The 19,060-nt window shown below is 32.4% G+C and overlaps 2 protein-coding genes across 2 annotated transcripts; both read left to right on the top strand.

Annotated features, from left to right (window-relative positions):
• LOC114915978 (uncharacterized) lies at nt 1–1,613 on the top strand. The gene is made up of 2 exons (XM_083059431.1): nt 1–1,179; nt 1,271–1,613. Exons 1-2 carry the CDS (start codon nt 3–5, stop codon nt 1,441–1,443), a joined length of 1,350 nt encoding a protein of 449 aa, XP_082915557.1. The 5' UTR covers nt 1–2; the 3' UTR covers nt 1,444–1,613.
• Nucleotides 1,614–13,177: 11,564 nt separating this feature from the next.
• LOC109800322 (cytokinin dehydrogenase 2) lies at nt 13,178–18,364 on the top strand. Its single transcript, XM_020361113.3, has 5 exons — nt 13,178–13,980; nt 15,448–15,575; nt 16,581–16,847; nt 17,145–17,419; nt 17,844–18,364. Exons 1-5 carry the CDS (start codon nt 13,374–13,376, stop codon nt 18,136–18,138), a joined length of 1,572 nt encoding a protein of 523 aa, XP_020216702.1. The 5' UTR covers nt 13,178–13,373; the 3' UTR covers nt 18,139–18,364.
• Nucleotides 18,365–19,060: the final 696 nt, after the last annotated feature.

Below are 19,060 nucleotides of genomic sequence, written 5' to 3' on the forward strand. Positions count from 1 at the left end.
GCATGAGTGTTAGTCAAACTTCAAGAAAAGAAGATACTACTTTTGCTTTAAGATCTACAAATGTGGATCTTGTGAGAAGTAAAAGTATGAAACAACCAAAAATAGGTGGGGGTCTTATGAAAACATTAAAGAAAAAGCTCGGAGAAGCGGTAAGCAAGTTTATAATTTATGAACGCTTACCTATGAATTTATCAAATTCTCCATGGTTGCATAATTTGATTATTGCAGCAGCTGAGGTAGGTCCATCAGTTAAATGCCCTACACCTTATGAAGTTTCTGATGTGTATTTAGAAGCTGAATATAAAAGCATGCAAGAATGGATAAGCAAGTTGAAAACTACATGGAAGGAAAAAGGAGTAACAATAATGTGTGATGGTTGGACAGATAGTGTAAATCATACACATATTATGAATTTTCTAGTGTATTGTAGCAAGGGAACGATTTTCTTGAAATCTATTGATGCTTCTAATGTTGACAGTAGAAATACTGATTACTACTTTCAGTTATTGGATAAGGTTGTGGACGAAGTGGGAGAAGAATTTGTAATTCAAGTTGTTACAGATAATGAAAAAGCACTTAAAGCAGCTGGTCAAAAGTTGATGGAAAAGAGAAAACATTTATATTGGACTGCATGTGCAGCACATTGTTTGGATCTTTGTTTGGAGGATATAGGAAAAAAAAAGAATGTGCAAAAGTTATTAAGTGATGCAAAAGTAGTAACAACTTTTATCTACAATCACACATGGATTGTAAATCTCATGAAAAAATACACTGGAGGTAGAGAAATTGTTCGTCCTGGTGTTACCCGATTTGCAACACAATTCTTACAACTTCAAGCAATTGTGCAACAAAAGCAAGGCTTGAGGAACATGTTCAACTTAGAAGAATTTAGACGATCTAAATTTGGAAGAGAAAAAAATGGATTGGCATTTGAAGCAAGACAAATTGTTATTGGCAATGATTTTTGGAGCAAGGCTAATGATATATTGAAGGTATTTGAGCCTTTAGTAAAAGTTTTGAGGCTAGTTGATGGTGATGAGAAACCAACAATGGGTTTTATATATGAGGAAATTGATCGAGCAAAACAATCAATTCAAAAAAGTTCTTGTTATTATTCTCAATACCAAGAAATAATTGACAAGAGTTGGAGATTCATGCATTCTGATCTTCATTCTGCTGGTATGTCATTGTAATTTTACGTTTATTATATAAAGGAATACATTAATACATACAATTATAGATACATATTGATTAACTATTTATTTTTTAGGGTATTTTCTTAATCCACAATTTCAATATGGAGTTGAACATGGATCTGATGTGTATCGAGAGACATTTGAAGGGACCAAAAAGGTCATTATGAAATTGGAGAGAAACATGGATGATCAAGTTAAAGCTTTAAACTCGGTTAATAATAAAGAATTATATTTTGTTTTTTTTTAAATTATTGTTATATAACTATGTATTGATATCTTATATAATATAATGTTATATAGTTGGTATTGTTTAAAGACATGGGTGAAACATTTGCTACACCTGAAGCTCAAAGAGCTTGGTCTAGAATGAATCCAGGTAAATATAGTTTTTTCCTTTCTCAATAAATAAATGTATTTTTTATAAATAATAACTTTTTTTTTGCTTGATCTCTTAAAAAGTTGAATGGTGGTTGATGTTTGGTTCATGCTCTCCTGAACTTCAACGTGTGGCTATTAAAGTTTTAAGTCAAACAACTTCAGCCACAAATTGTGAAAGAAACTGGAGTATGTTTAGCTATATTCATACAAAGACAAGGAATAGGCTTAAGTACAAAAAGTTGCAAAAACTTGTCTTTACACATTACAACATGAAATTGAAAATAAGGCATCAAATGAGAAAAAGTCAAGAAGAAATTGAGTCAAGTTTCAATCCAATTAATCTTGATTATATATTTCGAGAAGATGATCCATTATCTGCATGGATAAAAGAAAGAGAAAATCCACTTTTAGATGGAGTTCAAAATTTAGAGTGGTTGCCTCGAATTGATACAGATGATGAAGATGTGGAAGGTGGAGATAGTGATAATGATGGTGGTGACTTAAGCCCACCAAGTAATAATAATGGTGATGATGGTGTTGATATTGAAGGTGAAGAAAATGATGGTGAGGATGATGAGGATGAACAAAGACAAAATGATCCATATCAAGACACTCCATATAATAGGCGTGACACAAATCTGGTAATTGATTTCACTACTTCTATGCCAGGTATGATTCCTCCTGATCGTTCATTTTCAGGTGATAATAGAAGAGACAATTCACAATTTAGAAGAGGAAAAAATAAACAAAATGTGTCATGTCAAGATTCTTCATCTTCTCATATTGAACAAAGTTTTAGTGAATTCAATATTGATGATTATTCAGAAAGTAGTCAAGGGTACTATCCACCATTAGTTTATCAACATCCTTATTTTAATGCATACAATCAATATGGAAGTGACCAAGTTCCCTCATACCACCAACCATCAATGAATTATAATGATCTTTATTATCAACAACAAAGTGGTGGATTTTTTTGATAGGGGAAACAACAATAGAATAATCAAGAGTATCAAAGTACGCAGCGGAAATAATTCCCCCAACTTGCAAAAACTAACGAGGAGCAACAAACAAATAAATGGTAGAAAATAATCACAAAGAGACACAAATATTTTTAACGTGGGAAAACCCTCTCAATGTGAGAAGTAAAAACCCACGGGCACAAGCCAGTCAATCAAGCTCTACTATGATCAAATTAGGGTACAAGAGAGTCTAATCAAATGCATAATTTTCTCTCTCTTCTTTCTCTCCCTGACGGTTGTGTAATTTTCTCTCTCTCTTGTTCTTCCTAAGAGACCCCTCTCCACTTGGTTTTTAAGTGAGACAAAATTGGGCTTCTCAATTTTGGGCCTTTTCTCCACATAGGAAGGGAGCCCAATACCCAACAAATCTCCCCCTCACAACTATGTGAAGATAACCGCCAAACCGGCGATCTCACAGCAAACTTCAAATTTTCCTCTTGGCAATGCTTTAGTCATCATATCAGCACCATTATCATCAGTATGAATTTTAGCCAACTCCAACAGCTTAGCATCCAAAGCATCACGTATCCAATGATACCTTACATCAATATGTTTGGACCTAGAATGGAAAGTTGGATTCTTGCCAAGATGGATAGCACTCTGACTATCAACAAATAAAGGGTACTTGTCCTGCACAAAACCAAGCTCCTGCAAGAATTTCTTCAACCATAGCAACTCCTTGCATGCTTCAGTAATAGCAATGAACTCTGCCTCTGTAGTAGATAATGCTACACACCTCTGTAGTCGTAATTGCCAAGCTACAGCTCCCCTTGCAAAGTTAATCAAATAGCCCGAAGTGGACTTTCTGGAATCGACATCTCCAGCCATATCTGAGTCTGAGTAACCCACCAAAGTAGGCTTATCTCCTCCAAAACAAAGCCATAAACCACTAGTACCATGAAGATACCTCAAAATCCATTTCACAGCATTCCAATGCTCTCTACCTGGATTTGATAAGAATCGACTTACTGTACCAACAACATATGCAATATCTGGTCTTGTACATACCATTGCATACATCAAACTACCCACCGCAGATGCATAAGGAACTCTGCTCATATATGTCTTCTCAGCTTCATTTGAAGGACTTTGCTCAACACTCAATTTAAAATGAGCTGCAAGAGGAGTGCTTACTGCTTTAGAATTTTCCATCTGGAATCTCTGCAATACCTTCTTAATGTAGTGCTCCTGTGATAGCCAAAGCTTCTTCTCTTTTCTATCACGTGTGATACTAATACCAAGAATCTTTTTAGCAGCTCCCAAGTCTTTCATGAAAATGACTCGCCCAGTTGCTTCTTTAACCTGTCAATCCTTGAAACATCTTTCCCAACAATAAGCATGTCATCAACATACAATAACAGGATAATAAAGTCATCATCAGAAAACTTTTTAACAAAGACACAATGATCAGAAGTAGTCTTCTTGTAGCCTTGTTCACACATAAAAGACTCAAACTTCTTGTACCACTGTCTTGGAGCCTGCTTCAAACCATATAGGCTTTTTCTCAACCTACACACATAGTCTTCCTTGCCTTCAACAAAAAAACCATCGGGTTGTTTCATGTAAATCTCTTCCTCCAAATTACCATGAAGGAAAGTTGTCTTCACATCCATCTGCTCAACCTCTAAATCAAGAGTAGCAACTAAACTTAATACAGTTCTAATGGATGACATCTTCACCACAGGTGAGAAAATCTCATTGAAATCAACACCCTTTCTCTGTCTAAACCCTTTCACCACTAATCTAGCTTTGTACCTCGGAGATGTAGAATTACCTTCTTGTTTTACCCTGAAAATCCACCTGTTCTCTAAGGCCCTCTTACCCTTAGGCAATTTCACCAAGTCATAAGTGTGATTATCATGCAAGGATTTCATCTCATCTTGCATTGCATCCAACCACTGTTGCTTTTCTTCACTTTCCAAAGCCTCTTCAAAACACTCAGGTTCACCTCCATCAGTCAAGGTCACATACTCATCAGAAGAATACCTGGAAGAAGAGTGTCTCAACCTGTTGGACCTCCTAGGAGGGAGTTGTGGTAATTCATGAGCATTATCAAGATCATCATCATGTACCATATCATGTTCCTCTTGAGCATCATCAATTGGAACTTCTAATACATCTTCATTCTGTTGATCATCAACATCACCATGTTGCTCATCATTCTGAGCATTAGTCTCAACATTATCCAGATTGTGAACAGGCAACCGCATGGGATTACCATCAGTCAAATTATTATCTTTCTCGGATGTAGTGTTCTCCACCTTGTTAATATCTTCAATGGTTTGGTCTTCCATGAACTGCACATCACGGCTTCTAACAAGCTTCTTTTCAACAGGATCATACAACCTGTAGCCAAATTCATCCTGACCATAACCAATAAAGATACATTGTCTTGTCTTCGTATCCAATTTGGATCTTTTATCCTTTGGAACGTGAACAAATGCCTTACAACCGAAGACACGCAAGTAATCATAACTAGCATTTTTGCCAAACCAAATTTTGTCTGGCACCTCACTGTCAAGAATAACAGTAGGAGTGAGATTAATAACATGCACTGCCGTGTATAGTGCCTCACCCCAAAAATGTTTAGGTAATTTAGCATCTGAGAGCATACATCTCACCCGCTCAAGCAATGTTCTGTTCATCCTCTCCGCTAAACCATTCAATTGAGGAGTTTTAGGAGGAGTCTTTTCATGTCTGATACCCTGCTGCTTGCAATAGACATCAAAGGGTCCACGGTACTCACCACCATTGTTAGTACGAATGCGTTTAAGCTTCTTGCCTGACTGTCTCTCAACCAAAACATGAAATTCTTTGAACTTTTCAAGCACTTGGTCCTTCCTCTGCAATGCATAGACCCATAGCTTCCTGGAACAATCATCAATAAAAGTAACAAAGTAAAGTGCACCACTAAATGACTTTATCTTCAATGGACCACATACATCAGAATGCACCAATTCAAGCAACTCTGACTTTCTTGAGGGAGGATGCTTATTAAAGGATACTCTAGTTTGCTTACCAGCCATGCAATGAGAACATTTCTCCAACTCTGCACTTTTCAATCCCAAAAACACATTCTTTTTAGCTAAGCAATTAAGCCCTTTTTCACTGATATGACCAAGCCTTCGGTGCCACAAAGATGCTTCCATATACATAACATTCACACTGTCCTTAGCAACCAAAGCTTTAGTCCAATACAGTTTAGAATTTTTCTCCCCTCTAGCCACAACCAAGTTACCTTTAGTGAGTTTCCACTTTCCAGAACCAAAGTGGTTATCATAACCACCATCGTCAAGCATCTGCATAGAGATTAAATTAAAACGAACATCAGGAGCATGTTTGACTCCTCTAAGCAACAACTGCATTCTCATGTTGGTTTGCAAGCAAACATCACCAACACCAATCACTTTAGACACACCATCATTACCCATCTTTAACACTCCAAAATCACCAGAAGTGTAAGATGTGAAGAGCTCCTTCCTTGGTGTAACATGCAGTGTAGCACCACTATCAATAATCCACATGCTCTCATCTGATACAAGATTAATTAACCCATGGTCACTGAGAATAACAAGATCACCACAAGTAGCAGTAGCAACACGATCATCATCATGATCCTTCTCTTTCTGCTTACCTTTCTTGCCTTTGTTCTCCTTTTTCCATAGAAAACAATTCTTTTGGATATGCCCAGGTTTATTACAGTAATAACACTCCACATTCTTGTATCTTGACTTGGACTTGCTCCTGCTCTTCTCTCTACTACCCTTCAGTTCTTTTTTCTGACTTCTCCCCCTATTTTCTGTGATAAGCACCTCAGACTGAGATGAAGAACCTTGTGCCTTCCTTCTCATCTCTTCATTAAGAGCACCACTCTTTGCCGCTTGCAAAGAAACAACACCATTAGGGGCCGAGTTGGTAATAGAAACTCGAAATGTCTCCCAAGACTCAGGTAAAGTATTCAGTAGCCATAGTCCCAAAACTTCATCATCAAATTTTATACCCATTCCGGATAACTGATCTAGGAGCCCTTGAAATTCATTCAAATGATCTGAAATGGAAGAACTCGCCCTGTACCTCAAATTCATCAGACAATTCAACAAATATAATTTATTATTCCCTGATTTAGAAGCATACAAGGACTCAATCTTCTCCCATAAAGCTCTAGCATGTGTCTCATTTGCAATGTGATTATAAACATTGTCTTCTACAAATTGCCGAATAAAACCACAAACCTGTTGGTGCTCAAAGTCCCATTCTTCTTCAGACATAGAATCCGGATTTTGAGTAGCAAAGACAGGAAGATGCATTTTCATCACAAATAGCAAGTCTTTCATCTTGCCCTTCCACAAATGATAATTTGTGCCATTCAAAGGAACCATTTTTGTATTTGCCTCCATCATTTAAGCAAGTAAATATAGCCCCAAACCAAAGAGCTCTGATGCCACTGTGATAGGGGAAACAACAATAGAATAATCAAGAGTATCAAAGGACGCAGCGGAAATAATTCCCCCAACTTGCAAAAACCAACGAGGAGCAACAAACAAATAAATGGTAAAAAATAATCACAAAGAGACACAAATATTTTTAACGTGGGAAAACCCTCTCAATGTGAGAAGTAAAAACCCACGGGCACAAGCCAGTCAATCAAGCTCCACTATGATCAAATTAGGGTACAAGAGAGTCTAATCAAATGCATAAACAAATGCTTACAACCAACCGATATATTAAAGCAACAAGGCTTTCCAACTGAAGAATAAAGAAGAAGAAACCTCAAATTAGAGCAACTGTACGAAATTGATTTCTCTAACCACAGACCTCCAATCCACGATCCCAACGGTCAAAAGGAAGATCACCGTGTTAAGAACCTGCTGTAAAATTTCCAGCCCGATCCAACGGTAAACGAAGTGGGGATCACAATTTTACTGAAACTACTCTGTGTGTGGGAACCAAATTTTTGCTCTCTTTCTCTCTTCTTTCTCTCCCTGACGGTTGTGTAATTTTCTCTCTCTCTTGTTCTTCCTAAGAGACCCTTCTCCACTTGGTTTTTAAGTGAGACAAAATTGGGCTTCTCAATTTTGGGCCTTTTCTCCACATAGGAAGGGAGCCCAATACCCAACATTTTTGATTATGTTTTTGGACAAGGAGCCACACAAGGGGATAGCCAAAGTGAGAGTGGAGGCTATGATCATCCTCGTCACTCTACTATGTGGTAATAAGTATCATGTGAGTTATAAATTTATTATATATATAATTTTAAAATTCATGCTTTTATAGTTTTACAATATTAATAAAAATTTCATATTTTTTCCTTGTAGTGAAATGCATCTCTGAAGGGTGGCATTGCTTCTCAGATAATTGATGACAATGAAACTTGTGGGCAATCATATTACTTTATGTCAAGCCATGTCCTTTTTTCTTTCTTGTCTATTTAAAATTTGTTTAAATGTGTGTACCTTTAAGTTTTTTATTTGTGTCAATGAGACAATTTGCTTTTGAGATATTATGACAAATATTAAGTAGGAATTAATCTAACCACTATTGTGTTTCTCTTATTTTTAAATTAATTTTAAAATAAATTAAATTATTCATTAAAATAATAGAATGTTTTAAAAAAGGAATAAAAATGTATAAATCTTTAAAAATAAAACATATATCAATAATTACAATTTTTTTATATTTAGTACAAATAATTAATAATTTCACACTGCAATAGCCGCAATCCGCATCGCAATACTCGCAATACCCACAACCACGGTAACTGCAACCGCGACCGCAACCGCAACCGCAATTTAAAACCCTAGAAATAAAGAAACTCAATAAGATACTTGGGGGTAAACTGAAGATTTTGTTGGCAAGGGTTTCAACTTTCAAACATAGAGAGATTGTCATTATTGGACCCTTTTTGAGTTATAGCTTGGACAAAGACCCTTGTAGGTCATCATACTAGGATGGTGCAAAACGAGCTTAAGTCTTGGAGGAGGTCAAACCACAATGTGATTTTGACATTACGGGTCATTCGTTGGAAGCACCCTAAAGTTGGACTCTCCAAGTAGAATGAAGAGATAATGAACCATTTAGAGTCAAGGGTTTCATGGTACTCAAAAAATTGGGTGATCATAAAGATCTGACTCGTGGGGTCGGTTCCATCAAATCTGATGACATCAAGTTTCATGCGAGGATGTTTATTGGTAGAGGTTTTGTTGTGATGCGACAAAAAGAGAAGATGAGGATTCAAGGTGAGCTATTTTTTACAGGATTTCATCAATTTTGGTGGTCATGTGGTTTTGGATATTAGTGAGGGAGAGCTGAGTGGCAATAAGCTTAAAAATGGTCTCTTCAATGCGACCCATATGGGTTTTGGAGAAAGTGATGTTAGCCATGGCTCGATAAAAGGACCAAATGTGTAACAATTTACTAGAATTCGAGGACTAGGGACCTCCTAGAAGGAACAAATGAGGGGAAAGATAATACCTTTTTTGTTTCCCCATTCATAATGCTTACATCTGGATAATGACATACATAATGCTTACATCTGGATAATGACATACCTAGATGAAAAAGTAAAATAACAAAATGTAAAATGACATATTGCAATCTAGCACCCAAATTCTTAAAATACCAAGCTAACTAATACTATAATGCCAACACAACATTCTTCATAACAAAATTGGTTAAACCTTTGTTGGACATAATCTTTTAGATACTTAGGTGGAATAATCTATCTTTTGAGTCTTTTGTGTAACACCTTAATTTTTCTAATAATATATTTATTTATTATTATTATTATTTTATAATTATTTGAGTTAGTATTAATAATTGTTTTAATTAATTATATATGTGTATAATGATGTTATAACTAAATAATTTATTTTTTTTAAGGGAAGGGTTGAGTAATTTGAGTTAATTGTTTTAACTGTTACGGTTAGTGAGGAGTTAAGTTTTTATGAAGAGAGTTGGGTTAGTTTTTAATTTCACACTTCTCATTTTTCCTTTACCATGGTTTATATTCTAAAGAGTTGAGAGAACCATAAATTGTAAGAGAATACCCTAGAGATCCATGTTCTTCATCAAGCGTTTATCGAAATAAAGGGAAGTGGGTAATCTCACTCTAGGAATGGGATGTATGTTGGAGAGTGAGATTAACCCCTAATTCCTTCTTTGTTGCATGTGTGTATAAAGGAAATTTTCCCAATTGTGTATCCTTTTTTTTGTGTTCCTCGTGATTCTTCGATGTTATATTTATGTTGCTAACATGTTCGTGACTTCAATTTCGTGTTTAAACTTGTATTGTTGAATTTTGGATTGTCTATAAGTTCTTGTGAAAGTCCTAAAAGACTATAATGGTTATTGTGTGAAGAGTTAGCATTGGTATGTAATTGGAATGTGAAATTAGTGTCTTTTGATGCTTAATATGCCTTTTTGAACATTTTTACCACTTGAATCGTGAATTGGATAATTGCTATATGTGGTTCATAAATTCTTTTTATGCTTAAGTCCTACATCGATTAGAGATAAGATAATTAAATAATATATAAGTGAGTAATAATTATCACCTGGCAGGTTCATTTTATAAGGTTGACTCCTAATTCATTATTCTAAATTGGTATCAAACTAGTGGAAAATTAGGATATTACGTCACCTATTTTACGTCGGAAATACAAACAACCGACGTAATAAAAACGCGGTGGCATGGTTCGTAATTTTAATGACTTTTTTACGTCGGACCTTTAAGGGATCGACGTAAATTTTAACATCTACGTCGGCCATACATCGTGTCCGACGTAGATGTTAAAATTTACGTCGGACCTTAAAGGGACCGACGTAAATAACCCACATCCTACTTAAAAGAAGGTGAGCGCGCATGGCTGGATTTCAAAAATATCTTTCTCCCGCGCGTTGTCTTCTTCTGTTTCTTCTTCTTCTATTTTCTATGAGGTAAGTTGCTTCTGTTTAGCTAAGGGATTGGTGAAACTTATTTTTAGAGTGATTATTTGAGGTTATGTTTATGACCAGTTTCAAGATTTTTTTTGTAATCAACAGAATCAAGCTAAGATAAAAGAGGAGAAGATGAAGAGTGACTGTCAGCAAGTAGCAGAAGAAGACAACGCGCCTGGGTTTATACATTGTGTCCTGGACGGCCCGTTCTCCAAGCAGAACGGGCAGTTCTGCCTGCACTCGTTTTTCTTTTTTTTAAAATTTTTTGACTTTTTTACGTCGGACCTTAGCATGTCCGACGTAAATTTACGTCGGTTTTTGCGCCCCGACGTAAATTTACGTCTCCCGCTTCTACGTCGGTAGCTTTTCTGACGTAAAAACCCCTAAAATAACCGACGTTAAAGGTGTATTGTGTACTAATTAAATCACCCATTATTACCAAATTCAATAGTGTTATAAAACAATTATAGAGCAACTTTCACCTTATAAATCTCACATTTCTTAAAATACAAGACAATTAAAAAAATAAATTAAAAAATATATAAATAAAAGACAACCTTCATCTTACAAATCACACATCGAGTAGAGATAAAAAAAAATATATAAGTTATGAATTTAGAAAAGGAAATTATAAGAATAAATTATTTAAAGTAAAGGAGACAATCGAAAAAAATAACTTTTAATAACCTTTAAAATGACTACTAGAATTGCCACTAAAGAAAATAAGTTTTTCCGACAATTTAGTAGATATTTACCAACATTTTATATAAATGTCGGTAATAATATTAGCGGTACTGGATACACCAACCTTTATTTAAATGCTGGTAAAGAAAATAATGATCATTTATATGACTATTAAATAATAAATTAATTGTCATAAAAAATTCATTTTGGTGTAGTGTTATGTGCATGAAATAGAACTTGTGTAACATAACTCTCATGACTAGAACTTGATTGTATATTCTTCTAATATATATAAAGTGTGTTGAGAGTATGATCATGTATAGACTCCTAAATTACTCGGTATGTTGTCTTATGACAATACCCAAGAAGCTAATCGGGCTGCCAACTGCATGGCGGCGGCCTTATACCATGAGTCCAACTCTAATTTCTCTATTTTTAAGGTCCTTCATTTGAATGTGTTGCCTTTTTGTCGCTTGATGCTGCTGTAATAGTGTGGTTTGTTTTTCTTTCCACCTCAGGTGGCACTTTTAATCGGTAAAATACAAAAAAATAAATAAAATAAAATAAAAGACATGACGGGGAGAAAGCATAATGTAAAATATAATGACTGGCAGATGTATTTAACCGATATAACCGGACAATTATTTATGGCAAGGTAAAAATGTACTTGCTGCACCGTTTTGGTTTTTTTGTTTGCTCTAAACACATACATAGTGTATTTATCCATCCATCTATATATATATATACCTATTCTAATATATTTTATATTTTATTTAGAGGAAAAAATAATTAAAAAAATAGAAAAAAATAGGTGAGAATTGATTTGATAAGAAATAAATAAAAATAATAAAAATTTATAGTTATTTGGTAGACTGAAATTAGATGAAAAATAAAGAGAAATCGATATTTTAAGATTATATTTTATATAGTTAAATTTTTATGTAAAAATATATTATTTAGATAATTACATTTTTATACTTTAGTGACTAATTATTTAGAAAATAGTGTAGGATTAGTCTTGTTCAAACATTTTTTTTTTGTGAAAAATTCTATACAAATCCACCCATAAGAGAATAGAATAAAATTTACATGGATCCCGCCATAATTTCTTCACAAATCTACTTAAATCATCTCTTCCAAATACTTTTTTTTTAATTCCTTGATCGCTTCATTTCTTCTTCATTCTCTACTAAATCACCTCCTCTAAACATATCATAAGAGTAAATTTTAGTAGAGTTACTTCACTTAATAACTCATATTTTATATTAAATTTTAACAATTTAACTGTTAAAATAAAAATTATTTGATATTTTGTTTCATTAATTCAAGCTAATGAATAATTATAAAAATATTTTATATATTGATTTGAATTTATATAATGAAATATCATATGATTTTCAAATTTTTCTCATATACATACATAAATACATATATATATATATATATATATATTATTTAACTTCAGTAAAAAAAATCAAACCTAATGAAAATTAAGTAGAATTACTCTATTAAAAAAACTTAGGAATAGTATTTTGTTTAGTCTTTTTCAAATTATAAAACCTTATAATTAAACTAGAATTTTATTTAAGACAATATCTTACTATTTTGAATAATTATACTAGATTGTTATTTTTATTTTACTTTCATTTTAATTAAAAACTATTATTTAATATCATAAATTAATCAAAACATAAAGTTAACACGGATTAAGAAAATCATATATGAAAATATTATTTATTTAATGTTACTAACTTTGAAAGAAAAGGGGGAAAAAAAAAAGGATATCAGATTTGGACACAATAAGATTTAAAGGGTGTAGGCCAAATCTGACAGAAAAATATTTAGGATATCGCATTTGGACACAAAAACATTTAAAAGGTCCCGGCCAATCTAACACTACGTTTAGTGACACTATATTGAAACTAGCATCAAATGGTATCAGTCAGAGTTCATGCTACATATTTTAATATTGAAAAAAAATCTAAAACAACAGAATATACGTGCGAATATACGTGAAAATAATAAAATATAAGCCGGCGAGAAAGACTTGTACTACAGACAAAAATATTACTATAGACTTGTACTATATACGCACCAATTGGAAGCAATAGCTTACAGAACCAAATTAACTCGTTAATAATTTTCTCTCCCAAAAGAAATGGCGTGGAATATGGTGCTTTCAAAGGTTATGACTGTGCTGTGGCTACTCACAACAGTGGTGACACGAGCACAATCATATTCATATCTACGGCCACCCAAAGACCTAGCCTCAAAGTTTAGTCGTGACCCTAAAACCATTTCACTAGCCTCAAGCGATTTTGGGCAACTAGTTCACAAAACCCCAAAAGCAGTTTTTGAGCCATGTTCAGTTGATGATATCTCAGCCTTGATAAGCTTCTCAAACTCTCTTCCCACTCCTTTCACCATAGCCACTAGAGGCCAAGCTCACTCGGTTAGTGGACAAGCCTTGACACGAGATGGGGTGGTGCTAAACATGACTCACCTCAACTATGGTTTCTATGGGTCAAGAATTGTGGTTGCTTGTGATGGGAAGAGTGCATGGGGTTGTTATGCTGATGTGGGTGGTGAGCAGTTGTGGATTGATGTGTTGAATGCGACCCTTAAACATGGACTCAGTCCTTTGGCTTGGACTGATTATTTGTATTTGACGGTTGGGGGAACGCTCTCTAATGCTGGCATCAATGGTGGAGCCTTTCGGTTGGGACCACAGATCTCCAATGTTCTTGAATTGCATGTTGTTACAGGTATATATGATCAATATCTTAATATTGGACCCAACCCAACTGATTAAAGTACTCTTGAATAGTTTATTTGGTTCAATTGAGGTTGAAGTGATACTAACTACATAAATTTATGGGCAAAGCTCGGCTAGGCCTAAGTCTTTTTATGGGCTACTTAATTTATAACAATTTAAAACCAAAATGAAAGTGAAAATAAATAGTAATGTTTTATAAATGTTGATCACATACGTTGTTGTTGTTGTTTTTTTTTTTTAAATCAAAGTATATATTTTTTAGTTAAAGTTAAGAACTAATCCTTCAAATTATATAGATTTGTTTAAAGAGTTTATCTCTGCAAATAAAGTTTTAGATGTACACCTATCAGAAATCAATCTTTTAATCATATATTTAAGAAATAAAATTATTTATCAATTAAATTACACATTATTGATGCTTATTTATATAATATAAACATGTTTTTAAGGTGTAATATGATATTCATGATAATAATTTTTTCAAAAATAATTTGTAATAGGATGGATTAACAAACTTTTTAAATTAGTCTTGAGACTAATCTAATTTCCAAAAAAAAAATGTTGGAGTCCAATGTAGTTTAGGACATAATTAAGCTTCCATTGGGGGTAGCTAACTTATTTTCATCCTTGGAAACAAGAAAAGTAGAGAGATAATAATTAATGATTGACATAATAAATTCTAAATGGATGAAACATTTGAATTTGTGAATTACTAAAAGCATTTCAATCTTCCAAGTTTACATATTTATACATTATTGATTTGAATAATTTAGAAATTTTATATGATGCAAAACTTTTATATTCAATCTTCTATTTAGTAATTTTGTATTATGTCAATTTAGTGCTGCAATGAGAAATATTATGCGTGAAACAAATCACAAAAGAAAGTTTTTCAAAAAATAGAGTGACAGCTGCGCGGGTCGGACTTAAAAAATTTCAATCTTCCAAGTTTAATTATAATATAAAAAATGTTATATATAGTAATTATAAAAAAAATTATCATTAAAAATATAATATATAGTTATAAATTTATTTAATATGCATTCACATATAATTTTAGTGTTTATTTTGAATAAAATTTAATAATATATTATATGTTATTATAATATATACATATATATTTTTAATAATATTTTAATATATATTATATTTATAATATGAGTAAAATAATTTTTAATGACAAATATGTATTCCTATAGAATGTGTCATTGCATAACAAATTTTTTTTATAGTGTTAATTATTGAATATCTTTATATATGCTTTTTTTTTCTTCATATAAACATAATTTTGATATTCGTATAAAAATGAAATTTTTTCTTAAATCTTTCCTGTTACTATTTGTACATGACATGTAAATTAATATTCTACTATTTTTTTCTCTCTAAATTGCAGTTGACAATGTGCATTTTTCCGCATATAAAGTCTGATACATATCTATATTTGTGGCTTTTATAGGGAAAGGAGAATTTGTGACTTGCTCTCCTGATAAAAACTCAGAAATATTTTATGCTGTTCTTGGAGGATTAGGTCAATTTGGAGTGATAACAAGGGCAAGAATACCTCTAAGACCTGCACCCACAAATGCAAGTATCATTTCCCCTTTCATAAATTTACAAAACTATTACATTACCGTTATTGTGTGACAAAATTTATAAAAAAAAATACGGCATAAGTAAAAAATCAGAAAGGATAAAACTTACATAAGCATAGTTTACTAATTAACACGACCCAAATCATAAGAGTGTTGTTACTGTTGTCACCTATTAGAATTAGACTTTTATTACAATAATATACATAATAAAACATATAGCATTTAATATTAACCCGTATTAATGATGTCCAATTAATTATGACTGAGAGAAACAACACCATAATACCTACATAATGAATCTAACAACTTAAAATCAAAATGAAACTTAGCCCTAAAAACACAACACCATTAAACGTGTACCCTACCAAGTGATTGAACCTGAAATAATTAATATCTAGCATTCACAAATATCCTCCACATCCCGCACGAGCTGAGAAATTTTTCAACATAATAATACAACAGCCACTAATGCATTTTTATCAATTGCTAGTGTATATAATCTCTTGAATATTGATCTTAAAGTGGCCCCCCAGTGTTTTAAAAGTTTATAACAATTTAATGAATAAACATTGTTTTTCACCTGTAATAATGAATGCATAACCACCATCGCTGAGAACATATATATGTTCTTTCAGCCTCCATCCACTCAATAGTTTGAACAAGAATCCATGAAAATATAGCTTTGACAATTATTCCCTCATTTGTCACCTAACATAGCCTAAAGACCAGGGATGATAACCCAGTTAATCCAAATGGATTAATCCAGATATGTAAATTCATCTCTAATTAACTTCAATTTTTCCAACACCCATAACTATAACAAGTAACATACATGCCATTTTTTGACTTGTAACGAAAAATTCATAGAATCCTAAACCCTAAATCCTAAACCTTAATATTTACTAAGATGTAGTTAATTAACTAACTAACTAACTTCAAAGTTATTCATTTATTTTGTTTTATTTTTAACAACAAAGGTTGTTTAAATTGCTTGCAGTCACGTCGGGTCCACTTGCTTTACAGTGATTTCACTGCATTTACTAGAGATCAAGAGTATATAATCTCGTTCAATGAAAGGAATGACAATAGTGCAGCAGATTTTTTAGAAGGTCATCTTCTGTTAACACAATTGGCACTGGAACTTTCCTTCTATCCTACTGCTGATAAACCAAGGATAACATCTCTTGTAACTAAACATGGCATTATCTACGTATTACAGCTTGTCAAATATTTTGACAAAAACTCTGAAGCACGCGTGAAGCAGGTATAGGTTTAAATAAATGATGTTTTTGTTATCTTGTTAGGTACCTCGTTTTATTTATTTATTTATTTTGAAAAGATAAAATGAATATAAAGAAAAAAAGAAAGATACTCTAATACTTATACGTTATTATATGATGATCAAATTGATCCTTCTGAATTGAAAATAATTTTGTTTCCATTACTCAAACTCATTCAAATCATTAGGAACCTTTGTTTTTATCAAATATTTAGTCATAAATTATTTCTTCTTCTTTTTTTTTTTTTTTTAACTAAATTCGCCATCTTTTTTCTTGAGTAGGATATTGAAAATTTGATCAAAGGGTTTAATTACATACCTACATTTAAGTTCGCACAAGATGAAGTATACGTGGATTTTCTGCAAAGAGTTCATACTGCTGAGCTATTTATTGACCCACTTGGACTTTGGAATGTTCCTCATCCGTGGTTGAACGTCTTTGTTCCAAAATCTAGAATTGTAGAATTTAATGAAGGTGTATTCAGGGGCATTGTTGTTGAGCAAAATGTTACTTCACAAGCTGGACTTTATTTGGTCTACCCCATGAACAGAAACAAGTAAGTTAATTATATTCTTTAAATATAAGTGTACCAATTTATGATCTACATCCCTATAGATCTCCTTACATCTTCTTTCCGAGAATCAACTTTCCTAATTAAAATATGATGCAACACTAAAAGATCATTTAGAGAAAAAAAATTATTTTATTAAAAAAATTTCAAGTCACAAATCAAACAGATATGTGATCAATAAGTTAGAAATAATCTTTATCTTACAAATTAGTTTTATAGGATGAGTAAAGCCTAAATCCATATTTCTAAGATAGTTTGTCTGTCTTAGATCTATTGAAGTGGTAATAGGTGATTTTTGTTCCAAATAATTTGCAAACGTATTCACATGGCTTTTTTTTTTTTTTTTTTTTTTTTTTTTTTTTTTTTATGTGAGAAATAAATTAAATCAACATGCATTAATAACTTGCAGGTGGGATGATAGGATGTCAGCGGTTACACCAGATGAAGATATTTTTTACTCTGTAAACTTTTTTAATTTTGCAACTAGTGGATTTAAGCTTGCGAAGAAATTTCAAGTTCAAAATCAATTGACATTACAGTTTTGTAAGGATGCTGGTATTGAGATCAAAGAATATCTTCCTAGTAAGAAAACACATCAAGAATGGGTGGAACACTTTGGCCCCAAGTGGAAACTTTTTGAAGACAGAAAAGCTGAATTTGATCCCAACAGAATATTGTCACCTGGGCAAAGAATTTTCCAATAAATAATTAATGTGCTAGGTTTTAATTTCTAGTGTCTAATAAATCTTTGCTGGGGTTAGTAGTCTTCTGCCTTGTAAGAGAGTGTGCCTTCCCGAATGTTTTATTTTATGTTTTTAATTAGTTGAGTGTGTGTTTAGGAACGCTCAAAGTTTTGGAAATGATTTGATGTATAAGCCAAATCTCTTATGTGAAAATGTGTGAAATAAAAAGTAGTATGATTATGAATTTCTTATTATCTTATAGGAGCAGTTTTTTTTAACCAATATTATCATATAGTTTAATTATATATATGCCTAGAAATCTATTTAAATGTTGAATTTGAACAAAAAAAAAAAAAATTGGTTATTTTACATTCCGTCATTAAATTCCAAGATTATACGCATAACTCTCTCCATCTTATTTTTCTCTTTTATATTGCAAGTCCTACTATAATTTGTATTTTAAACCAATTGCAATAAAAAACGAATTATCAACAAGAAAACCATACAGAGAATGTAACACTAACATTTTTCATTATTTTTTATGTCTATATTTCTTCACTACATCATTAACCATATTTATTAATGATAAAAGAGATAGACATATAAAATGATGTTATATAAATTTTATGAATTGTTATATGTGAATTATTATTATTTGAAACTTGGATAGACATTATTAAACTCTTTAGAAATTCAGGTTGGGGGGGGGGAAAAAGTTTCGAAAGTCTTCTTCAAGAAACTAGAGTTAATCACCTATATATTGCTAATGTAAAGTTTTTTTATACTGGAAACCAATTATATCCTTTAATTGTGCTATGTCATTGTTAAAAGTAATTGTGTTTACAGTGACATGACACAATTAAAGAATATAATTGGTTGTTGATGTAAAAAAACTTTACACTAATAATATATAGGTGATTAACTCTAGAAACTATTAGTATAT

Source organism: Cajanus cajan, chromosome 1, assembly GCF_000230855.2.
Source record: "Cajanus cajan strain Asha chromosome 1, NIPB_CcT2T_4, whole genome shotgun sequence".
Lineage (NCBI taxonomy): Eukaryota > Viridiplantae > Streptophyta > Magnoliopsida > Fabales > Fabaceae > Cajanus > Cajanus cajan.